The following is a 26930-nucleotide window of genomic DNA, read 5'->3' on the forward strand; positions in this document are numbered from 1 at the left end:
ATAGACAACAATACTTTTTTCAATTCTTGTCTTTCATAATTTGGTCGGATATACTTGGATGTGTAGTGTCAGCATTTGTTGCTGGCATGTCATCCCTAAGGTTGCTTATCTTTCCAATGAAAAAGTCATTAAAGTAGTTTGCAATATCAGTGGGCTTTGTGATGAATGAGCCATCTGATTCAATGAAAGTGACTAGGCAACAGGATAGATAATAGACAGTAGCAGCAGTGTATGTGGTGAGTGTGAATTGTGTGTGTGAGGTGTGTGTTGGGGTGTGAGCATGTGGGTAGAGTCTAGTGGGTGTGCATAGTCAGTGCAAGAGAGTTAGTGCAAAAGTGGACTTCAATATATATGTTTACCACCACTCAAAGCAATAAACTAGTTTTATGTCAGTGATACTCTGGCTCTCAATCATTTTCATCATGACTACTTGTTTTAGCTTGACTGGATGTTTTTGTCAATCTGAATGGAATTAATTTGCCACTGCTCTATCTTGAACTAGCTATATCATCAAAACTGGTATCCAACAATATCTTCCCACCCACATAGTGAGAAAGGCAGCAACAACGCCTATTTTGGTCATGGTTTTGGTGTGCAGTTCAGCACTGTACTGTCAGAGAAGGAAACTCAACGAACTCAACTCAAAAGCCTAAACCTCGCCTCTCCAGAAGGCGGCACTATAGGCATAGTGTTTGATCAGTCTTTGTGTGCTTATGTGGAAAGGCCCCCTTATCGGAGTGAGGAGGTGGTGCCTGCTGCTAGCTAGCTTGTTAGCCACATAGCTAGCTCCTCTCTCTTCTGGTCTACTGCAGTTTCTGTCTTTTTCTGATCAACAATGGTACAACTAGTGGGGTCTCTCCGAAAAGAGCTGGCTGATTCCTTATCCGCTTGCCGGGTGCTGGTGGTCGGAGCTGGAGGAATTGGTTGCGAGCTCTTGAAAAATCTTGTACTCACCGGCTTCAAAAATATAGAAGTTGTAAGTCGTGCAGGGGGCGGACATTTGCTGGGTCTTTGTGCAGCTACGAGCTGATGTGTGAAAGGCCTAGCGTGCTAGCATATAATGTAGCTAGCATGCTAGCTAGTCTGAAATAAGTGTATATATTAGAACATTTTCACATGGACCTGGCTATATGTAAGTGGTGGAGTTAGCAATGTAGTTATATAGCTAGCTAGTTACATGCATGTGTATATAAAAACACAACATTTAGGTCACTTCGTCCAGAATTTCAATTGCGCGCCATGTTGTTCCGACCTCTTTGTGGTCTGCTAACGTTAGCTAGACAATGCTATGCTGCCCATACCGGTATGCTTGAAGGCTAATTAGCTAGCTGCTAGCAATGCCGGTGATAAGCAATGTAAACTACAATGCAGCTAGCTAGATATATCATAACGCACGGTAGGTAGCTAACTAGCTAACGTTATACACTTTGTAGCAAAGTCTTTCATACCACGTTCAACTTTTTTGTGAACCTGTCTTGATCTTATTAATTGCATTTTTTCTATCAGTAATTGTGTTTTAACTTCGATTTGCTGTGTCTCATTTATAGATTGATCTGGACACTATTGATGTGAGCAACCTGAACAGACAGTTCCTGTTCCAGAAGAAACATGTGGGGAAGTCCAAGGCGCAGGTAGGGGACAGATGCTTTGTTGTTCTTTCACAAACATGAGATCACTTGGTCGTGCATTCTAAAATACAGAGTTGACAAAACATTAGGAACACCTTCCTAATATTGAGTTGCACCCCCTTTTGCCCTGTGGCTGTTCAGATTCAATTCGTCAGGGCATGGACTCTACGAGGTGTCAAGCGTTCCACAGGGATGCATGCCTTGTTGACTCGAATGCTTTCCACAGTTGTGTCAAGTTGGCTGAATGTCCTTTGGGTTGTGGAACATTCTTGATATACACAGGAAACTGTTGTGTGAAAAACCCGGCAGCGTTGCAGTTCTTGACACACTCAAACAGGTGTGCCTGGCACCAACAACCATACCCAATTCAAAGGCACTTAAATATTTTTTCTTGCTCATTCACTGTCTGAATGGCACACATACACAATTCATGTCTCAAGGCTTAAAGATCCTTCAGTCACCTGTCTCTTCCTCTTCATCTACACTGATTTGAATTGGATTAAACAAGTGACATCAATAAGGGATCATAGCTTTCACCTGGAAAGAGCAGGTGTTCCTAATGTTTTGTACACTCAGTGTATGCTGTACACAATCTAAATACTATTTGTAAACTTACGGCTGGCTGTCTTGCAGGTGGCCAAAGAGAGTGTGCTGCAATTCTGTCCCACTGCCAACATTACAGCCTACCATGACAGCATCATGAAGTAAGTCATCTAGTGTTGTGAGTTGCCGGTGTGAGAACTTAATGTCCTTGATCCTGTTTAATGTTTGGTATGTTTGTCCTTCACAGCCCAGATTACAATGTGGAATTCTTCAGGAACTTCATGCTTGTCATGAATGCTTTGGACAATCGAGGTATAGTAATATCTACTTCCCCCTAATTACACCCTCTTTCCCTACCCCTAGTCTGTCCGTAGAGTACGTTTGGTATCTCTTCCCTGTTGTGGTCCTGGTCTTACCGCCAGCTGAATCTTTTCATCCTTGCAGCGGCTCGTAACCATGTAAACAGGATGTGTCTTGCAGCTGACATTCCCCTGATTGAGAGTGGCACAGCTGGCTACCTTGGGCAGGTGACCGTTATTAAGAAGGTAAGACACGGATGAAAACAACCTGTGGATGCCGATTAGATGCATGGTCATGTTCAGTGCAGTAAAAATTCATTAGATACAGAGTGAAATAATCACCTCCCTCTCCTTGCTTTTCCACACTATAGGGTCTTACTGAGTGTTATGAGTGCCAGCCCAAACCCACACAGAAAACCTTCCCTGGTTGTACCATTCGCAACACCCCCTCTGAGCCTATACACTGCATTGTGTGGGCCAAGTACCTGTTCAAGTAAGTGTTGTTGAAGTGCTTTTTAAATTATTTTTTTATTTATATCACCTTTATTTAACCAGGTAGGCCAGTTGAGAACAAGTTCTCATTTACAACTACGACCTGACCAAGATAAAGCAAAGCAGTGCGACAAACAAGTTACACATTGAATAAACAAATGTACAGTCAATAACACAATATAAAATTCTGTATACAGTATCTGCAAATGAGGTAAGGCAATAAATGGGCGAATAGTGGCGAAGTAATTACAATTTAGCAATTTACACTGGAGTGATAGATGTGCAAGTAGAAATACTGGTGTGCAAAAGAGCAGAAAAACAAATATGGGGTAGGTAGTTGGTTGGATGGGCTATTTACAGATGGGCTGTGTACAGCTGCAGCGATCGGTAAGCTGCTCTGACAGCTGACGCTTAAAGTTAGTGAGGGAGATATAAGTCTCCAACTTCAGCGATTTTTGCAATTCGTTCCAGTCATTGGCAGCAGAGAACTGGAAGGAAAGGCGGCCAAAGAGGTGTTGGCTTTGGGGATGACCAGCGAAATATACCTGCTGGAGCGCGTGCTACGGGTGGGTGTTGCTATGGTGACCAGTGAGCTGAGATAAGGCGGAACTTTACCTAGCAAAGACTTATAGATGACCTGGAGCCAGTGGGTTTTGCAACGAATATGTAGTGACGGCCAGCCAATGAGAGCATACAGGTCGCAGTGGTGGGTAGTATATGGGGCTTTGTTGACAAAACGGATGGCACTGTGATAGACTGCATCCAATTTTCTGAGTAGAGTGTTGGAGGCTATTTTGTAAATGACATCGCCGAAGTCGAGAATCGGTATGATAGTCAGTGTTACGAGGGTATGTTTGGCAGCATGAGTGAAGCAGGCTTTAAAAAAAATAAAAAAATGTCACCATTGTTTAACCAGGTAGGCTAGTTGAGAACAAGTTATCAGTTGCAACTGCGACCTGGCCAAGATAAAGCATAGCAGTTAGACGCATACAACACAGAGTTACACATGGAATGAACAAAACATACAGTCAATAATACAGTAGAAAAAAAGAAAACAAAAGGTCTATATACAGTGATATACAGTTTTGTTGCGAAATAGGAAGCCGATTATAGATTTAACTTTGGATTGGAGATGCTTAATATGAGTCTGGAAGGAGAGTTTACAGTCTAGCCAGACACCTAGGTATTTATAGTTGTCCACATATTCTAAGTCAGAACCGTCTAGAGTAGTGATGCTGGGCGAGTGGGTGCCGGCAGCGATCTTTTGAAGAGCATGCATTTCGTTTTACTAGCATTTTAAGAGCGGTTGGAGGCCACGGAAGGAGTGTTGTATGGCGTTGAAGCTCGTTTGGAGGTTTGTTAACCTCTCTAGGGTCGTTGGGACGAAATCGTCCCACCTACGTAACAGCCAGTGGAATCCTGTGGCGCGTTATTCAAATACCTTAGAAATGCTATTACTTCAATTTCTCAAACATATGACTATTTTACACCATTTTAAAGACAAGACTCTCGTTAATCTAACCACACTGTCCGATTTCAAAAAGGCTTTACAACGAAAGCAAAACATTACATTATGTCAGCAGAGTACCCAGCCAGAAATAATTAGACACCCATTTTTCAAGCTAGCATATAATGTCACAAAAACCCAAACCACAGCTAAATGCAGCACTAACCTTTGATGATCTTCATCAGATGACACGCCTAGGACATTATGTTATACAATACATGCATGTTTTGTTCAATCACGTTCATATTTATATCAAAAACCAGCTTTTTACATTAGCATGTGACGTTCAGAACTAGCAAACCCCCCGCAAACTTCCGGTGAATTTACTAAATTACTCACGATAAACGTTCACAAAAAAACATAACAATTATTTTAAGAATTATAGATACAGAACTCCTTTATGCACTCGCTATGTGCAATATTCTGAGTAGATAGCCCGGCATCACAGGGCTAGCTATTTAGACACCCACCAAGTTTAGCCCTCACCAAAGTCAGATTTACTATAAGAAAAATGTTATTACCTTTGCTGTTCTTCGTCAGAATGCACTCCCAGGACTTCTACTTCAATAACAAATGTTGGTTTGGTTCAAAATAATCCATAGTTATGTTCAAATATCCTCTGTTTTGTTCGTGCGTTCAAGACACTATCCGACGTGTAAAGAAGGGTGATGCGCACGACGCACTTCGAAGCATGTCAATCGCTTTTTAAAATCAATTTTTATGCCATTTTTCTCATAAAAAAGCGATAATATTCCGACCGGGAATCTGCGTTTTAGTACAAAGAGAGAGAAAATAAAAACATGGGGTCGCCTCGTGCACGCGCCTCAGTCTCATAGTACTCTGACCGACCACTATCCAAACGCGCTAATGTTTTTCAGCCAGGGGCTGCCTCGACATCATTCAGCTTTTTCCCGGGTTCTGAGAGCCTATGGGAGCCGTAGGATCTTTGCTGTAACGTGACACTTCCTAAGTTTTCAATAAAAAGAGTCAAGAAGCTCAAGGAATGGTCAGAGAGGGCACTTCCTGTACAGAATCTTCTCAGGTTTTTGCCTGCCATATGAGTTCTGTTATACTCACAGACACAATTCAAACAGTTTTAGAAACTTTAGGGTGTTTTCTATCCAAAGCCAATAATGATATGCATATTCTAGTTTCTGGGCAGTAGTAATAACCAGATTAAATCGGGTACGTTTTTTTATCCGGCCGTGTAAATACTGCCCCCTAGCCCTAACAGGTTAACACAGTGTCCAAAGAAGGGCCAGATGTATACAGAATGGTGTCATCTGCGTAGAGGTGGATCAAAGAATCACCCGCAGCAAGAGCGACATCATTGATCTATACAGAGAAAAGAGTCGGTCTAAGAATTGAGCCCTGTGGCACCCCCATAGAAACTGCCGGAGGTCCGGACAACAGGCCCTCTGATTTGACACAGTGAACTCTGAGAAGTAGTTAGTGAACCAGGCGAGGCAGTCATTAGAGAAACCAAGGCTGTTGAGTCTGCCGATAAGACTGTTGTGATTGACAGAGTCGAAATCCTTGGCCAGGTCGATGAAGACGGCTGCACAGTACTGTCTTTTATCGATGTCAGTTATGATATCGTTTAGGACCTTGAGCGTGGCTGAGGTGCACCCGTGACCAGCTCTGAAACCAGATTGCATAGCGGAGAAGGTACGGTGGGATTTGAAATAGTCGGTGATCTGTTTGTTCACTTGGCTTTCGAAGACTTCAGAAAGGCAGGCAAGATGGATATAGGTATGTAACAGTTTGGATCTAGAGTGTCTCCCCTTTGAAGAGGGGATGACTGTGGCCGCTTTCCAATCTTTAGGAATCTCAGATGATACGTTGTTGTTGAACAGACTAGTAATAGTCGGCAGATAATTTTAGGAAGAGAGGGTCCAGATTGTCTAGCCCAGCTGATTTGTAGGGATCCAGATTTCGCATCTCTTTCAGAACATCTGGTGTCTGGATTTGGGTGAAGGAGAAGCGGGGGGGGGCTTGGGCCAGTTGCTGCGGGGGTGCAGAGCTGTTGGCCGGGGTTGGGGTAGCCGTAGAGAAATGCTTATTGAAATTCTCACGGATTTATCAGTGGTGACAGTGTTTCCTATTCTCGGTGCAGTGGGCAGCTGGGAGGAGGTACTCTTATTCCCATGGACTTTACAGTGCCCTAAAACTTTTTGGACTTAGTGTTGCAGGATGCACATTTCTGTTTGCTTTCCTAACTGACTGTGTATTGGTTCCTGACTTCCCTGAAAAGTTGCATATCGCGGGGACCTTTTGAAGCTACTGCAGTACGCCACAGGGTGTTTTTGTGCTGGGCAGTCAAGCCTGGAGTGAACCAAGGGCTATATCTGTTCTTAGTTCAATTTTTTTTGAAAGGGGTGTGCTTATTTAAGATGGTGAGGAAAGCACTTTTAAAGAACAACCAGGCATCCTCTACTGACGGGACGAGGTCAATATCCTTCCAGGATACCTGGGCCAGGTTGATTAGAAAGGCCTGCCCGCTGAAGTGTTTTAGGCAGCGTTTGACATTGATGAGGGGTGGTCGTTTGACCGCGGACCCATAACGGACGCAGGCCATGAGGCAGTGATCGCTGAGATCTTGGTTGAAGACACCAGAGGTGTATTTAGAAGGCAAGTTGGTCAGGATGATATCTATGAGGGTGCCCATGTTTACGGATTTGGGGTTGTACCTAGTAGGTTCCTTGATAATTTGTGTGAGATTGAGGGCATCTAGCTTAGATTGTAGGACGGCTGGGGTGTTAAGCATATCCCAATTTAGGTCACTTAGTACGAACTCTGTCGATAGATGGGGTGTAATCAATTCACATATGGTGTCCAGGGCAGAGCTGGGAGCTAAGGGGGGTCTGAAAGCTATGATCCCAACAGTGAGGCACTTATTTCTGGAGAGATGGATCTTTAAAAGTAGAAGCTCAAACTGTTTGGGTATAGACCTGGATAGTATGAACGAACTATGCAGGGTAACTCTACAGTAGATTGCAATTCCGCCCCCTTTAGCAGTTCTGTCTTGACAGAAAATGTTGTAATTGGGGATGGAAATTTCAGAATTTTTGGTGGCCTTCCTAAGCCAGGATTCAGACACGGCTAGGACATCAGGGTTGGCGGAGTGTGCTAAAGCATTGAATAAAGCAAATGCATGAACCCAAGGCTTTTACAGTTGCAGAAGTCAACAAATGAGAGCGCCTGAGGACACACAGGGCCTGGGTTAACCTCTACATCACCAGAGGAGGAGTAGGATGAGGGTACAGCTAAAGGCTATAAGAGATGGTCATCTAGTGCTTTGGGAACAGAGAATAAAAGGGGCAGATTTTTGGGCGTGGTAGAATAGATTCAGAGCGTAGTGTACAGACAAGGGTATGGTAGGGTGCGAGTACATATTGCGCTGTGCAGACTGGCAGGTATTATCCGGGCTAAAGCGTCTGGAGTCCGAGCTAAAGGTAAAGACCGCTAGCAGTGGCTAACAATGACTAAATAGCCAGTAGCTGGCTTGCTGCTGATGGAGATTCCAGTTATAAGGTCTAAAAAATAGCAGAGCCGTACCACCTTGTGTAAGGCGGGTTGATGAAAGGTATATTTAATTTGAAAATGGAAACAAATGTATACTTAAAAACCCTGAAAAAGACTGAATATTTACATGGGACGAAAACAAACACGTCTTACTGCTACGCCATCTTGGAAGATAACTTGTATGTATCTCACGAGTTGTAAATCAATGAGGAATAGGTCATGATTGTTATCTACATCCTTAGGTGAGTGGTGGTATTGCTTGCAGAGATATGTTTTATTGCTGGGAGGTTGAGATTAAGCCCATGATAGTGACAATCCAGTTTTATTTTAATCTCCACCTCAGCCAGCTCTTTGGAGAGGAGGATGCAGATCAGGAGGTGTCCCCTGACACAGCTGACCCAGAGCTTTCATGTGAGTAGAGCGCAACACTAGAGAATTCTAATACTGCCACCTCCCTGCCCTCCATAGACCAGAGGGGTGAGATGCACTGACACGTATGCAGTAAAAGGCTGCTGTGTACACTGGTTTTCATTGAGGTCTCCTATTCTCAGGGAACCCTGCAGACACTGAAGCCCGAGCCACAGCATCTGATCAGGATGGAGACATCAAGCGGGTGTCCACCAAGGACTGGGCACGATCCACAGGCTACGACGCAGTCAAACTCTTCAACAAGGTAGGCTTTAGTGTGAACAAGCATTTACTAAAGGACTGCTTAAGTGAAAGTGTCCCCTTGTCTTGTCAACAAGCTTATTAGCCCCTCGACTTTGGCTAATAGCCATTTGATTTGTGTGGTCCTCCAGCTTTTCAAAGATGACATCCAGTACCTCCTGACCATGGACAAGCTGTGGAAGAAGAGGAAAGCGCCACTCCCTCTGGATTGGCTAGAGATTCAGAAACTTGGTAAGATATTAGCATCCTACACTGAACAAAAAATATAAACGCATTGTGTATTATGTTGGTCCCATGTTTCATGAGCAGAAATAAAATAAAAGCTTATTTCTCTCAAATTTTGTGCACAAATTAGTTTAAATCCCTGTTAGTGAGAATTTCTCCTTTGCTAAGATAATCCATCCACTTGACAGGTGTGGCATATTAAGAAGCTGATTAAACAGCATGATCATTACACAGGTGCACCTTGTGCTAGGAACAATAAAAGGCCTCTCTAAAATGTTCAGTTTTGTCACAATGCCACAGAGGTCTCAAGTTAAGGAATTATGCAATCGGCATACTAACTGAAGGAATGCCCACCAGCTCTGTTGCCAGAGATTTTAATGTTCATTTCTCTACCATAAGCCGCCTCCAATGTCATTTTAGATAATTTGGCAGTACGTCCAACTTGCCTCAACTGCAGACCACGTGCATGTCGTCGTGTGGGAGAGCGATTTGCAGATGTTAAGAGTGCTCTACGGTGGGGTTATGGTATGGGCAGGCATAAGCTACAGACAACGAACACAATTGCATTTTATCAATGGCAATTTGAATGCACAGAGATACCGTGACGAGGTCCTGAGGCCCATTGTCGTGCCATTCCTCCGCCGCCATCATGTTATGTTTCAGCATATAATGCACTTCCCATGTCGCAAATATCTGTACACAATTCCTGGAAGCTGAAAATGCCCCAGTTCTTCCATGGCCTGCATACTCACCAGACAGGTCACTCAATGAGTATTTTTGGTATGCTCTGGATTAGAGGTCAGCCGATTTATCATTTTTCAACGCCGATACCGATTATTGGAGGACCAAAAAAGGCCGATACCGATTTAATCGGACAATTTTTATATATTTGTAATAATGACAATTACAACAATTCTGAATGAACAATGAACGCTTTTATTTTAACTTAATATAATACATAAATCAAATCTATAATAAAATCTATTTAGTCTCAAATAAATAATGAAACATGCTCAATTTGCTTTAAATAATGCAAAAACACAGTGTTGGAGAAGAAAGTAAAAGTGCAATATGTGCCATGTAAAAAAGCTAAAGTTTAAGTTCCTTGCTCAGAACATGAGAACATATGAAAGCTGGTGGTTCAATATTCCCAGTTAAGACATTTTGTAGTTATATGAATTATGACGCGTCAACTATTTCTCTATACCATTTGTATTTCATATACCTTTGACTATTGGATGTTCTAATAGGCACTTTAGTATTTCCAGCCCAATCTCTGGAGTTGATCGGCTTGAAGTCATAAACAGCGCTGTGAAGCAAGCATTGCTAAGAGCTGCTGGCAAATGCATTAAAGTTTGAATGAATGCTTACGAGCCTGCTGCCGCCTACCACCGCTCAGACTGCTCTATCAAATCATAGACTTAATTATAATATAATAAACACAGAAATACGAGCCGTTGGTCATTAATGTGGTAAAATCCGGAAATTATAATTTCGTAAACAAAACGTTTATTCTCTCAGTGAAATACGGAACCGTTCTGTATTTTATCAAACGGGCAGCAACCCTAAGTCTAAATATTGCTGTTACATTGCACAACCTTCAATGTTATGTCATAATTATGTAATATTCTGGCAAATTAGTTCACAGTTCGCAACGAGCCAGGCAGCCCAAACTGTTGCATATAACCTGACTCTGCGTGCAATGAACGCAAGAGAAGTGACACAATTTCCCAACTTAATATTGCCTGCTAACATGAATTTATTTTAACTAAATATGCAGGTTTAAAAAAAGTATACTTGTATTGATTTTAAGAAAGGCATTGATGTTTATGGTTAGGTATATTTGTGCAACGGTTATACTTTTTTCATGAATGCGCTTTTGTTAAATCATCACCCATTTGGCGAAGTACGCTGTGATTCGATGATAAATTAACAGGCACCGCATTGATTGTATGCAACGCAGGACAAGCTAGTTAACCTTGTAATATCATCAACCATGTGTAGTGAACTAGTGATTATGTTAAGATTGATAAATTGTTTTTTATATGATAAGTTTAATGCTAGCTAGCAACTTACCTTGGCTCCTTGCTGCACTCGCGTAACAGTTGGTCAGCCTGCCACGCAGTTTCCTCGTGGAATGCAATGTAATCGGCCATAATCGGCATCCAAAAAGGCAGATTACCGATTGTTATATGAACTTGAAATCGGCCGTGCCGATTTAATCGGTCGACCTCTACTCTGGATTGACGTGTACCACAGCGTTTTCCAGTTCCCGCCAATATCCAGCAATTAAGCACAACCATTGAAGAGGAGTGGGACCACATTCCACAGGCCACAATCAACAGCCTGATCAACTCTATGCGAAGGAGATGTGTCGCGCTGTACGAGGCAAATTGTGGTCACACTAGATACTGACTGGTTTTGTGATCGACGCCCCTACTTTTTTTTCTTTCTTTTTTTACAGGTATCTGTGACCAACAAATGCATGTCTGTATTCCCAGTCATGTGAAATCCATAGATTAGGGCCGAATTAATTTATTTCAAATGACCAATTTCCTTATATGAACTGTAACTCAGTAAAATCTTTGAAATGGTTGCGTTTATATTTTTGTTCAATACATATTATGTTGCTCCAAGCTGCAGTAGAGTGCAGTGGACCAGTGGATTTTTTTTGTGGTAGTTTTGTCATTGTCTCTCTCTCTCTTTCTGGTTGTGCGATAGCGTGTCCCCAGGAGGTGACTGGGACGGGACTGAAGGACCAACAGGTGTTGGGTGTGGCAGGTTACTCCCAGCTCTTCTCCCGCAGCGTGGAAACCCTGCGCTCCATGCTGGCTGACAAAGGGGATGGAGCAGAACTTGTGTGGGACAAGGTGAGGACCGAAGGATGGGACATTGCAGAATCAACACTGCCCCACTGGAACAAAATATTTTGGTGGAGATAGAAAATAGACCTGGGAAGATGATGCTCTTTTGGCATTGCATTTGAGTAACATTTTCCTCCTGTTGCTAGGATGACCCTCCAGCGATGGACTTTGTGACAGCAGCCGCCAACTTGCGCATGCATATCTTTAGCATGAACATGAAGAGCCGTTTTGACATCAAGTGTGGGTATTTTGGGTGAAAGATGTCGAGCTGTTAAGTTCTTATTGTGACAATTTATTATTTATACAGATTCATACAATTGATTTTACTTTCTTGCTTTAAAGTTCCAATGCTGCTGTTTTTATCTCGATATCAAATAATTTCTGCTTAACAATTAAGTACCTTACTGTGATTGTTTGTTTTTAATTAAAATGGTCAATTTCTCAAGCAAGAATATGGCTAGGACTGTATGGGAGTGGTCTGAGTGGGCAGGGGGAAACTGAAAACGATATGTTATTGGCTGAGAGGTTTGGAACTTTTTGTTATTGGTCTGTTAACTAATGTACCACTTGATGTCACAAGGCAGGCCAAAACTCCATCCCACCAAAACAGGCAGAAGTTTTAAGCAGTCTTTTCAAACAGCTCTTAGACTAAAAAGAGCATTATCATTTTCATAATTTCACAGTATTATTCCATCCTCATATTGTGGAAATGTATATAAATCATGTTTTTGACTGCACTGGGCATTTAAATGTTTCTAAGACTGATACCTATTATGGTGTTTTGATTTTGTAAATTGTTCCTTGCAGCCATGGCAGGGAACATCATCCCAGCAATCGCCACAACCAATGCAGTCATTGCTGGCCTCATTGTGCTGGAGGCTCTGAAGATCCTGTCTGGAGATGTGGAGCAGTGTCGCACGGTGAGAAATCAGGAGAGATCCCTTCTACTCTTAGAGGGTGGTACTCTACCTTTGATCATCTTCCCCTAGTCTGCACACTCAGGGAAGCTTTGACAGTATGAATGGGGCGCTATTTTCAAAATGCAGAATATCACTTACTTGGCCCAGCATTTCATTCACTAATTGTAGCCATGATGGTTGTAAATAATTTAATAGCAGATTATGGGTGTTTGGTGTATGCCTACTGTGCTCTGAAACATTTTCTAATGTTCCTTCCTGTATGGTCTTCTTAGATCTTCCTGAACAAGCAGCCTAACCCCAGGAAAAAGCTGCTTGTTCCATGTGCTTTGGACCCACCCAGTGCCAACTGTTATGTGTGTGCCAGCAAGCCAGAGGTTACAGTCAAACTGAATGTGCACAAAACTCTTGTGCTGGCCCTTCAAGACAAGGTAATGTATGCCTCTCTGGCTCCTGTATGCGTGTGACCATCCTTACAATCAGACTGATAAAGACAGACAAAAACAGACTGGTATGGACGTTGTTGGCCAGTGATGAAGACATTTTTGACCATAGAGGCAGAGATGAAGCCAGATGGATATTGACTATACAAACCAATCTGGTTTGCTTGTTTGTTGCAACCACCACAACACAGTGAAAAGTGATCAGCATATCTATGTGTTCCGCTAAAGATTCTTGTTTCTTTGTTAGATATTAAAGGAGAAGTTTGGGATGGTGGCGCCAGATGTGCAGATCGAGGATGGGAAAGGGACAATCCTCATCTCCTCTGAGGAGGGTGAAACTGAAGGTATAAGACAATCACAGAATAATATCAGACTGTTCCCAAGGAGACCAGTAGAGGATGCCAACCTGTTCCCATTGTGACTGCAGGCCTTGACATTCATTTTTTTTAGCCACTTTACAAATAAAATGCATTATTATATTTTTTTTACCCTCAAGAATCAGACAAGAAGGTAGGCTAGCTACACTCTGCCTATTGGCTTCTTTGCATAGTCCAGCCTACACTCTGCCTCTTTAAGGCTGTCCTGAAAGATGGTTGGCCACCCTTGGTAGCCTATAAAATAATGCAACATTACAAATACAACCAAATACTTTTTTGGTTTATAAAATAATTCCCTCCAGGGCTTGAAATGAAGGGTGTCCCGTTGTCCCTGGGACGATAAACAATGTCTACGGTTCAAAATACAACCACTGCACATATTATTTTTAAAATCAAATCACATTTTATTGGTCACATACACTTATTTAGCTGATGTTATTGCGGGAGTAGCGAAATCCGAAAAGCAATGAGGTCGATGCAACAGATCAGACCATTTAGCTTAAAATGTTGATAGTTTTATTTCTTCATATTATAAGCTCAACAATGCGCTCATGGCTGTAGGCTACATACAAATGTTCCAAAAATGCAATTAGCGGGAAAACACTCGCTTTTAAGTTAGTTTTAACAGTGGTCAAGTAGGCTACTGTGGCTATTTGATCATAATGTAGTCTAAACAAGAGTAGCCTACCATCAAAAACAATGGAGAATGCATCCAATAACATTTTAACATGGAAATAGAACAGCTATCTTTCAGCCTACAGTAGCAGCCAATGTGTTAGTAGCAGCCAATGTGTTCAATATAAGCCTACTTTGAGACTTTGGAAAAAAACATTAACCAGGGCTCCCGAGTGGCGCAGCGGCCTAAGGCACTGCATCTCAGTGCAAGAGTTAAATAAAGGTTAAATACATTTTTAAAAACTGTTTAACCACGTGACCTTCAGACAAGGTGACTGAACATGTTGTTTGATGCAAGAAACCACTTTACAATATAAAATGCATCATTATTACAGTGAATCAGACAAATTATTCTACTCTCTGCCTATTGGCCACTTAGCTTATTCAAGCCTGTATCAAAATACAACATTGCCCCTTTAAGACAAAAAAAGCTCTTTAGCTGACTGACTTTTCAAAGATGTCTTGAAATGCACACATTTGTGCTCTTGTAGGAATCAGTCACTTCCCCATTGCTGACTACAAATTATCAATAACTGGGTTAATAACTCACTAACTAGCAAAGGATATGAACAAATGTACACACGTCCCTACATGAAGCTCTCGCTTTGATCTCAAAACAAGTACATCTACTCTCGACTGCTGATGCTAAAAAAAAGTCCAGTTCAAAGTGAATGGCACAGATCTATATATGGCAATGGTCTAATCCTGAATGCTGATTGGTTAAAATAGAATTCCCAGCCGGTGTCTATTCCACAAATTACCACCAGCTAAATCTATGAAGTTAACGTCTATGGGCTAGGTGGCACGTCACCGTCCCACTCTATTCAACAGCCAGTGGAAGAGCGTGGCGCGAAATACAAAACCTAAAAAATGCAATAATTTCAATTTTTCAAACATACGACTATTTTACACCATTTTAAAGACAAGACTCTCGTTAATCTAACCACATTGTCCGATTTCAAAAAGGCTTTACAGCGAAAGCAAAACATTAGATTATGTTAGGAGAGTACATAGCCACAAATAATCACAGCCATTTTCCAAGCAAGCATATATGTCACATAAACCCAAAACACAGCTAAATGAAGCACTAACCTTTTGATGATCTTCATCAGATGACACTCCTAGGACATTGTTATACAATACATGCATGTTTTGTTCAATCAAGTTCATATTTATATCCAAAAACAGCTTTTTACATTGGCATGTGATGTTCAGAACATGCATTCCCACCCAAAACTTCCGGTGAATTTACTAAATTACTCACCATAAACGTTGACAAAATACATAACAATTATTTTAAGAATTATAGATACAGAACTCCTTTATGCAATCGCTATGTCAGATTTTAAAATAGCTTTTCGGCGAAAGCACATTTTGCAATATTCTGAGTACATAGCTAGCCGTGATGGCTGAGCTATTTTGACACCCGCCAACTTCGGGGCTCACTAAACTCAGAATTACTATTAGAAAAATTGTATTACCTTTGCTGATCTTTGTCAGAATGCACTCCCAGGACTGCTACTTCCACAAGAAATGTTGTTTTTGTTCCAAATAATCCATAGTTATGTCCAAATACCTCCGTTTTGTTTGTGCGTTCAGGTCACTATCCAAAGGGTAACGCGCGAGCGCATTTCGAGACAATTAAAAAATAAAATAAAAATTTCTTTACCTTACTTAGAAGCATGTCAAACGCTGTTTAAAATCAATTTTAATGGTATTTTTCTCGTAAAATAGCGATAATATTCCAACCGGACAATAGTGTTTTCATTCAAAGAGGAAAAGAAAAAACAGCATGGTCGTGGGACCACGCATACCCAGTCTCTTAGTCACCAGGTAGACCACTGACAAACTGAGCTACCATACTCTGCCCAGAGACAGGAGACGCCTCAATCCGCTTTCTGAAGGCTTTAGAGAGCCAATGGAAGCCTTAGAAAGTGCAACGTAACCCCAGAGATACTGTAGTTTCGAAAGGGACTAGAAAGAACTACAAATTGTCAGACAGGGCACTTCCTGCTTGAAATTTTCTCAGGTTTTTGCCTGCCATATGAGTTCTGTTATACTCACAGACACCATTCAAACAGTTTTAGAAACTTCAGTGTTTTCTATCCAAATCTACTAATAATATGCATATTCTCATTTCTGGGCAAGAGTAGTAACCAGTTTAAATCGGGTACGTTTTTTATCCGGACGTGAAAATACTGCCCTCTAGCCCAGACAGGTTAAAATGTCTATTTAATCTGTTCCATCTGACTGCGCAGTCCACTGTCTCATCAGCCCAGCCAGGTACTTTATAAACTTGATCTCCACTATAAAAAGAATATAGACATTATCTCACATTTCTTTTAGACTAGACTAACATTTTCGTTTTCAACAGGAGATTTGTATTAATCTTGCTGTCTGTCTCTCCGACATTTGCAACATTGTCTCAATATTGAAATTCGATCTTAAGCATTCCCACAGTAGTGAACGTGTCGGGACGAGAGTCAGGCAGCGTTTCTCAGCCAGTTGAAATCATGAATCAGCTGGCATCATTTGTATTTATACAAAGAAATATCAATTGAAAAAAGGTGAAACGATGTGCAGCTAGTTTGCCGTCTTTGCAGCTTCAGTTTGAAGTGATTGTGTTAGCTGTGTTGTTGACTAGCGCCTCTGAACAACAGTGTCCTGACACAATTGTGCCTCATTAGCTCATTGTTATGGATGTATCCAAATAAATGTCACTAGAAAACAGCTTAAATGCAAATGCGGATAAGAACATTGCCAGCCAGTATGGCAATGGAACATTTATAACGAACGACTGAGTCGTGTCCATAGATGCAGAACAAAAAGACTGAACGACTGGGTCGCATCTCTAGCAACCGAACCAATAGAACGAACGACCAGCCGGCTTGGGTAGCAACCCTAGATTTGTGTCGTGACTGTCTTTTGGAAGGATGAAATGGTATGAATAAATGAATCAAAACCTTTTAAATTAGAATATAGCAATCATTATTTGAATATATTGGTAACCCGTTTGTATAAAAGTGATAATGCCCTCGAAGCCGGTGTTTGAGCTGCAGTAGGCAGCCAGAGAATAGCAGAGAAGCCGGTGTTTGGAGGATATATTGGCACGGGTGTTAGGCCCGAGACGGCAAACCATGCCAATATATCCTCCAAACACCGGCTTCTCTGCTATTCTCTGGCTGCCTACTGCAGCTCTGATTTGGTTACAATGCACTGGTCTGGGTAGTGCTGCCTGAATCGTGCCTGTCATGCAATAGACTCCAACTCAGATGTGTTCTGCCTACAACAAAATCTCTTAAATAGTTTGTTTTGCATACTAAGTCTTGCATAGTTTGTTTCGGTATGTTGCATTGAAAGTGGCTAATATTGCGTAGATTCCATCACAATTCCCACAGTAAAGGGAAAGTTGATAGTGTTAACTAATGGGGAAAACTAGAAAGTTGAGTGAAATCCACTCTCGTGCTTCTCTGTGAGCACTGATATTTCTTCTGCATGGCAGTCCCGGGGGGAGCTCATGCACAGCTTAGAGGGAAAACTGCTCTCCAGTCTTGTGACCATTTGATCTGAACGAACCGTGCCTCGAGTATTTTGACAGAATCCAGGCTTTTGTACGTTAATGTTAATTATCCTTCATTATATTTGTCAAACATGACTGCCATTTAGCCTATATGTTATTAAAAGTTTGGCAGAATGTTCTGGCGCCTCATGTCAGCATCGATTTGGACATAATATGAGGCTGTAGCCAATATGCATAGCACCTACACTTTGACATGTAGGCATTTATTTATGTACATGAGAAATAGATTATAATATTGGCCCCTCTTATCCAATTCAGACTGGAGTAATTATTTTATATTGTGATGTGTGCTTTGACAATTTTTTGTTTTTTGGACTTAAATCTTATTTTTATTTTTTGCTTGTCCCGGACAAAAGGACAAGTGTTGTCAAGCTATGGACTGTATATTGTACTAGGGTTGGAAAATGTCAACATTTGTCCTATTGCGATTATGTACTCGTAAAACATTGTGATATACGATGGTATTGCCCCCTATTGGCCCTAAATTTGGAGAGAGAAAAACAAATAAAATAAACAGTTGGACTACAACTGGACAATTCAGGATGAGATGTTGTTGAAAGCCTGGGCAGAGGCAAACTTCTTATATTCCTTTCTGGTGGAGCTTCAGCGTGGAACAGATTTGTATGCGTGTGTGTGACACTCACATGACGGAGCAAAGTGACGGTCAACTGATGAGGAACGGTCTGTAGTGAGTTAGGTTATAAATCATGGGCTGGAGAGAAGCAAAGTCTACCATCATCAGAACTAGATAATTGCTTTGTCTCATCCTCTCTAAATATTGTTTGTTTAATCTCTCAAAGCTGTGGCTGAGAATAGCCTATGTCTAGGCTATTGACTCCGATTTCATTCTTGTTTTTCAAAGCGGCAACGTTAGGACAACACCTTCTTAGGCTATTATAATATTTGGGAAATAGGCTACTGTTTATAATTGTAACTTTTCTTGAAGCTTCTTTAATGTCTAGTAGGAATATAAACTCAGAAAAAAAGAAATGTCCCTTTTTCAGGACCCTGTCTTTCAAAGATAATTCGTAAAAATACAAATAACTTCAGAGGCCTTTCTGACTCTGAAAAACACCAAAAGAAAGATGCCCAGGGTCCCTACTCATCTGCGTGAACGTGCCTTAGACTGTCCGCAATAGGCTGAGAGAGGCTGGACTAAGGGCTTATAGGCCTGTTGTAAGGCAGGTCCTCACCAGACATCACCGGCAACAACGTTGCCTATGGGCACAAACCCACCGTCGCTGGACCAGACAGGACTGGCAAAAAGTGCTCTTCACTAACGAGTCGCGGTTTTGTCGCACCGGGGGTGATGGTAGGATTCGCGTTTATCGTCGAAGGAATGACGCCTGCACTCTGGAGCGGGATCAATTTGGAGGTGGAGGATCCGTCATGGTCTGGGGCGGTTTGTCACAGCATCATCGGACTGAGCTTGTTGTCATTGCAGGCAATCTCAACGCTGTGCGTTACAGGGAAGACATCCTCCTCCCTCATGTGGTACCCTTCCTGCAGGCTCATCCTGACATGACCCTCCAGCATGACAATGCCACCAGCCATACTGCTCGTTCTGTGCGTGATTTCCTGTAAGACAGGAATGTCAGTGTTCTGCCATGGCCAGCAAAGAGCCCGGCTTTCAATCCCATTGAGCACGTCTGGGACCTGTTGGATCGGAGTGTGAGGGCTAGGGCCATTCCCCCCAGAAATGTCCGGGAACTTGCAGGTGCCTTGGTGGAAGAGTGGGGTAACATCTCACAGCAAGAACTGGCAAATCTGGTGCAGTCTATGAGGAGGAGATGCACTGCAGTACTTAGTATCTGGTGTGGCCACCAGCTGCATTGACTGTTACTTTTGATTTTGACCCCGCCCTTTGTTTAGGGACACATTCAATTTCTGTTAGTCACATGTCTGTGGAACTTGTTCAGTTTATGTCTTAGTTGTTGAATCTTATGTTCATACAAATATGTACACATTTTAAGTTTGCTGAAAATAAACGCAGTTGACAGTGAGAGGACGTTTCTTTTTTAGCTGAGTTTAGGTTATTGGCCATTTGGTTTTCAGACTCACATGGAGGGATTTATTTCATAATAAGCTTAAACTTTGTTAAACTTGTTATTCAATTTTTCTATAGGCTATTGATGTTTGTTCTCTCATTATTAGTCCCCTGGCTACCTTATATTTTTAGGCTATTCAAACTACTTTTTGTGATGTAACTCAGCTAGCATTCAGCATTCATTGTTTGATCAGGAGAACGACATGCATGCATAAAACGATGAAAGCATAGCCTAGCCCAAAGTCATATTCATAGCCTATCGAATGGAGAGTGAGAAGAAATATAGCCTACTTTTTTAAAAACGGCTAGCCACAAGATAGTTAAGGACTGTCCGTTATTTACAGTGCCTTCAGAAAGTATTCATGCACCTTGACTTAGTCTACATTTTGGTGTTACAGCCTGAATACAAAATTGATTCAATGTTTTTTAAATCTCACCCATCTACACACAATACCCCATAGTGACTAAGTGAAAACATGTCTTTGGACATTTCTACACATTGAAAATGAAATACAGAAATCTTATTTACATAGGTATTCACACCCCTTTGCTATGTCACTCCAAATGAGGTCAAGGGCATCCACTTTCCATTGATCATCCTTGAGATGTCACTACAGCTTAATTGGAGTCCACCTGTGGCTAATTCAATTGCATGGACATGATTTAGAAAGAAACACACCTGTCTATATAAGGTCACACAGTTTGACAATGCATGTCAGAGCAGAAACTATACCATGAAGTCCAAGGAACTGTTCGTAGATCTGAGATATAATTATGATGGGGCATATATCTGGGAAAGGGTATGAAACTATTTCTAGTGTTGAAAGTTTCCAAGAGCACAGTGGCCGTCCAACCAAACTGAGCAACCAGGCATGAAGGACTTTGGTCAGGAACCAAATTTAAATTAGTTCATTAGGCCCTAATCTATGGATTTCGCATGAATGGACAGGGGCACGGCCATGGGTGGTACAGGGAGGGCATAGGCCCACCCACTGGGGAGCCAGGTCCAGCCAATCAGAATGAGTTTTTCCCCACAAAAGGGCTTTATTACAGATAGAAATACTCCTCAGTTTCACCAGCTGTCCGGGTGGCAGGTCTCTGACAATCCCGCAGGTGAAGAAGCCGGATGTGGAGGTCCTGGGCTGGGGTTGTTATGTGGTCTGCAGTTGGATGTTATGCCAAATTCTCTAAAACGACGGAGGCGGCTTATGGTAGAGAAATGAACATTCACTTATCTGGCAACAGCTCTGGTGGACATTCCTTCAGTCAGCATGCCTATTGCACGCTCCCTCAATTCGAGACATCTGTGTCATTGTGTTGTGACAAAACTGTACATTTTAGAGTTGCCTTTTATTGTCCCCAGCACAAGATGCATCTGTGTAATGATCATGCTGTTTAATCGACATATTGATATGTCAGGTGGATGGATTGTCTTGGCAAAAGAGAAATGCTCACTAACAGGGATGTAAACAAATTTATGCACAACATTTTTGAGAAATAAGCTTTTTGTGAGCATGGAACATTTCTGGGATCTTTTTTTTTAGCTCATGAAAGATGGGACCAACACTTACATGTTGCGTTTCATATTTTTGTTCAATATATTTGGCCTGAATGCAAAGCGCCGTCTGGGGAGAACTAGGCACAGCTCATCACCCGTCGAACATAACCCCTACCGTGAAGCATGGTGGTTGCAGCATCATGCTATGGGGATGCTTTTCAGCGGTAGGAACTGTGAGACTGGTAAGGATAGAAGGAACATGAATGGAGTCAAATACAGGCAAATCCTAGATGAGAACCAGCTTCAGAGTGCAAACGACTTTCGGTTGGGGCGAATGAGCCCAAGCATACAGCCAAAGCTACTCTGGAATGGCTTCAGAACAAGAATGTGAAAGTCCTTGAGTGGTCCAGCCAAAACCCAGACTTGAATCCCATTGAAAGTATGTGGAAAGACTTGAAGAATGCTGTTCCCTGGAAGAATGGGAGAAAATCCCCAAATTCAGATGTGCAAAGCTGATACATAGCTTTCCAAGACGACTCAAAGCTGTACTCACCGCCAAAGGTGCTTCTACAAAATATAGACTATGGGGTGTGACCACTTATGTAATAGATATTTCATCTTCCAAAAATGTGCTAACACTTCTAAAAACATGTTTTCACCTTGTCATTATGGGGTATTATGTATAGATGAGTGAGAGGAGAAAAAATCTATTTAATCAATTTTGAATTCGGGCTGTAACACGTACTGCATTGAATAGCCCTCGCGATATGCACCTTTTCAGGGAAGTTAGGAACCAATATACACAGGCAGTTAGGAAAGCAAAGGCTAGCATTTTCAAACAGAAATTTGCATCCTGTAGCACTAACTACAAAAAGTTCTGGGACACTGTAAAGTCCATGGAGAATAAGAGCACCTCCTCCCAGCTGCCCACTGCACTGAGGCTAGGAAACACTGTCACCACTGATAAATCTGCGATAATTGAGAATTTCAATAATAATTTTTCTACATCTGGCCATGCTTCCCATCTGGCTACCCCTACCCCGGTCAACAGTCCTGCACCCCTCACTGCAACTTGCCCAAGCCTCCCCCATATCTCCTTCACCCAAATACAGATAGCTGATGTTCTGAAAGAGCTGCAAAATCTGGACCCCTACAAATCAGCAGGGCTGGACAATCTGGAAATTGTTGAAATTGTTGCAACCCCTATTACTAGCTTGTTCAAACTCTCTTTCGTATCGTCTGAGATCCCCAAAGATTGGAAAGCTGCCGCGGTCATCCCCCTCTTCAAAGGGGGAGACACTCTAGACCCAAACTGCTACAGACCTATATCTATCCTCCCCCGCCTTTCTAAGGTCTTGGAAAACCAAGTTAACAAACAGATCACCGACCATTTCGAATCCCACCGTACCTTCTCCGCTATGCAATCTGGTTTCCGAGCTGGTCATGGGTGCACCTCAGCCACACTCAAGGTCCTAAACGACATCATAACCTCCATCGATAAAAGACAGTACTGTGCAGCTGTATTCATCGACCTGTCCAAGGCTTTCGACTCTCAATCACCACATTCTTATCGGCAGACTCAACAGCCTTGGTTTCTCAAATGACTGCCTCGCCTGGTTCACCAACTACTTCTCAGATAGAGTTCAGTGTGTCAAATCAGAGGGCCTGTTGTCCGGACCTCTGGCAGTCTCTATGGGTGTGCCACAGGGTTCAATCCTTGGGCCGACTCTTTTCTCTGTATACATCAATGATGTCGCTCTTGCTGCTGGTGATTGTCTGATCCACCTCTATGCAGACAACACCATTCTGTATACTTCTGGCCCTTCTTTGGACACTGTGTAACCTACAAATGAGCTTCAATGCCATACAACACTCCTTCCGTGGCCTCCAACTGCACTTAAATGCAAGCACAACTAAATGCGAGCTCTACAACCGATCGCTGCCCACCCGTCCAGTGTCACTACTCTGGACGGTTTTGACTTAGAATATGTGGACAACTACAAATACCTAGGTGTCTGGTCAGACAGTAAACTCTCCTTCCAGACTCACATTAAGCATCTCCAATCCAAAATTAAATCTAGAATCGGCTTCCTATTTCGCAACAAAGCATCCTTCACTCATGCTGCTAAACATGCCCTCGTAAAACTATCCTACCGATCCTTGACTTCGGCGATGTCATTTACCAAATAGCCTCCAACAAATTACTCAGCAAATTGGATGCTGTCTATCACAGGGCCATCCGTTTTGTCACCGAAGCCCCATGTACTACCCACCACTGCGACCTGTATGCTCTCGTTGGCTGGCCCTCGCTTTATATCCGTCGCCAAACCCACTGGCTCCAGGTCATCTGTAAGTCGTTGCTAGGTAAAGCCCTCCCTTATCTCAGCTCACTGGTCACCATAGCAGTGCCCACCCACAGCACGCGCTCCAGCAGGTATATTTCACTGGTCATCCCTAAAGCCAATTCCTCTTTTGGCCGTCTTTCCTTACAGTTATCTGCTGCCAATGACTGGAACGAACTGCAAAAATCACTGAAGCTGGAGACTTGTATCTCCCTCACTAGCTTTAAGCACCAGCTGTCAGAGCAGCTCAAACACAGATCACTGCACCTGTACATAGCCAATCTGTAAATAGCCCATCCAACTACCTCATCACCATATTGTTATTTATTTTATTTATTTTGCTCCTTTGCACCCCAGTACTGCTACTTGCACACTCATCTTCTGCACATCTATCACCCCAGTGTTCAATTTGCCATACTGTAATAAATTCTCCACTATGGCCTATTTTTTTGCCTCACCCCCCTTATCCTACCTCATTTGCACACACTGTATATATACTTTCTCTCTTGTATTATTTAACTGTATGTTTGTTTATTCCATGTGTAACTCTGTGTCGCACTGCTTTGCTTTATCTTGGCCAAGTCGCAGTTGTAAATGAGAACTTGTTCTGAACTAGCCTACCTGGTTAAATAAAGGTGAAATAAATAAAATAAAATCGCAACAAAATGTGGAATAAGTCAAGCGGTATGAATACTTTCTGAAGGCACTGTATATATAAAAATGTGGTTTAGGCCGTAAGGCCCAAGCATCCGACAGAGAGAGGGGGGAGAGAGAGAATATTTTCTGAATGGCCAATTTGCGCTGCTTTGGTGTACTACTCTGCTCTGTCTAGCCTACATTCCTCTTGCGTTCTGTATAACATATTTATTGAAATAGGCCAGCCTTCATTAATATGAAGCCTTTCATAAAACAAGATTATAGCAAATAGGAATAGACAAATTACTCAGAATGTCACTGAGCTGCCCTGCCCGACTCCGTTATTTATTGCGCGGCGCTAGTCAAGCTCAAATAGGCTAAACCAGGGGTCTCCAACCTTGTTCCTGGAGAGCTACTGTCCTTTTCGCTCCAACCCCAGTTGTAACTAACCTGGTTCAGGTTATCAACCAAGTATTAGGGTTGGCGTAAAAACCTACAGGACGGTAACTCTCCAGAAACAGGGTTGGAGACCCCTGGGCAAAAAGGTTGTCTGTCACATCACAATGTTGTCACCATTGGCAATTGCCGTCGATCATCGTCGATAGACGATGCTATCATAATATCGCTAAACCCTATATTGTACTCAACGGTATACTCTTATCATCAGGTATACATATTTATTATCATGCACCATTCTCTTCTTATAGCAAACAACAGCAAGTTTCTGTCTGACTTTGGGATACGACATGGTAGCCGTCTGCAAGTGGATGACTTTCTGCAGGATTACACACTCCTGGTTAACGTGATGCACTGGTAAGAGAGGATGGATATCTGTGTGCTGTATAGGCCTTTGCATTTGCATGACTAATGCAAATTTGTTTCCCTAATGTAAATGTATTTCTGCGCTTGTCTGGAAAAGTGAGGACTTGGAGAAGGATGTGGAGTTTGAGGTGGTGGGTGACGCCCCTGACAAAGCCCCAACCCCACCCAGCGCACAAGAGGACAAGAATGTTGCCAACGGCAACAAAGACTCTGCAGAACCGTCCACCTCTTCCAAAGGTGAGCAAAACTGACATTGACAACAGAGATGGACTGTTTTAGACTGTCTAATAATCAAAATCCTGGTCATAAGTCACCTGTCCTGTCCTTTAAACCATTTTGTTTACAGTACTGAGAATCATGTACAGCTATGTTTATTTTGTAGCTGAACGATAACTCTAAAAAGGTACATGTCAATCGTCTCTCGTCTGACTTTCTCTTGTTTTCCTTTCTCCTCTTAGCCCCTGCTGAGCAGGATGATGTTCTGATAGTTGATTCAGACGAGGAGGAGCCGTCCTCCAGCACTATGGATGTCCGCATGGAGTCAGGAGGCCACAAGAGGAAGCTCCATGATGCTGAGACAGGCGAGGCTTCAGCCAAGCGCCAACGCCTGGATCAGCCTTCGGCGGCCGATGAGGACGATGATGACATCATTGCACTAGACTAGTATGTCTCTCCTGGCCCCTCCCCTCTTCAGAAGGATGAAACTCTGTGTTTGTGTTTTCATACGCTGTTCCTCTTACCAAACATGTGTAAATATAAATGTACAAAAACTGTTAAGTGTGCCAGTTTTTTTATTTTGGTCCATCACAGGTGGATAAAATACTTTTAGCTTTTTGTATTTTTTATAATGTATTTGTCATGTCACAAGTCAGGGTGTGGTTTGTAGGGAGACTGAAAGAAACATTTAATAACAAATGTTTTTTCAGCATATTTCATCCAGTAAACTTACACCTCCATTGAAGGAATGTAAAAAAAAGTTAACAAACCCAATCATTTCTTTGAGTCAAGCATTGACTGAGTTTTCTTTGTAATTGTTAACCATTGACCACTTGCAGGGTGAGTTGCTTTGTCACAGCTGGTTAAAAAATAAATTGTACTGGAGTTTGTTACTTTATTTATAAATCTTTCACGTGGTTTATAGTTGGAGCCATCATATCCAGGCCTCAACCTCCCTTTGGACCAAATAGATAACGACACAATAAACACTTACAGATCTAACGACCCCAAAATTGTTTTCTTAAGCTTTAGCATACACAGTATTACTGGTATACAGTATTTGTTTGGAACATCAGTACTTTGGCTTGTTTTTACTGGACACACCACCAAATTTCAATTTGCTAACTTATTTGCGGTGCTTTTGTGGGCGGGGGGGACAATGAAGCCCTTTCATTGCTTGGTTTTGGTTAGACAAATTATTTTTGCCACAGTTGTCTTCTAAAGGGTTCAGACTGAGAAAAGGCCTCATAGCAATTACAAGTTTGCCGAAAGAGCGAATGAGTTTCATAACGTCATTTTAACGTTTGTCTTCCAACGTCCTGGGACTGAAGGAAAAACATTTTTCAGAGCAAATATTTTGTAACTGAAGGTGTGTGTGTGCGTGTGTGTAGGGATTAAAGTCCAAAAGAGTCATCTCAGCCCTGTCAGTAAATGGAGTACACAAGAAAAGCCATAACATAAGCATGTTTACAATAAACATGACATTCCTAAGGAGCTTTAGCTGAACATATTCTCAGTCCCATACTAGTACAATGTTTGCAAGACTTCAATGTTATTCAAAATAACCTCATCCAAAAATGTACATTAAATCAGAATAGAACACTTGGGCTGCATGTCAGAGCAGA

General features: G+C 42.2%; 1 protein-coding gene across 1 annotated transcript; it reads left to right on the plus strand.

Moving 5' to 3' along the window:
- Positions 1-807: 807 nt before the first annotated feature.
- sae2 (SUMO-activating enzyme subunit 2) lies at positions 808-26304 on the plus strand. Its single transcript, NM_001141649.1, is given in 17 exon segments — positions 808-976; positions 1548-1631; positions 2262-2332; positions 2419-2483; positions 2616-2716; positions 2842-2963; positions 8338-8405; positions 8546-8667; positions 8795-8894; positions 11610-11758; positions 11899-11992; positions 12560-12672; positions 12945-13100; positions 13360-13456; positions 24975-25080; positions 25187-25326; positions 25548-26304. Coding segments are annotated over 17 exon segments (1935 nt in total). The 5' UTR covers positions 808-835; the 3' UTR covers positions 25754-26304.
- Positions 26305-26930: the final 626 nt, after the last annotated feature.

The sequence above is a fragment of the Salmo salar genome, chromosome 16, assembly GCF_965601325.2.
Source record: "Salmo salar chromosome 16, fSalSal1, whole genome shotgun sequence".
NCBI classification, from domain to species: Eukaryota; Metazoa; Chordata; class Actinopteri; order Salmoniformes; family Salmonidae; genus Salmo; species Salmo salar.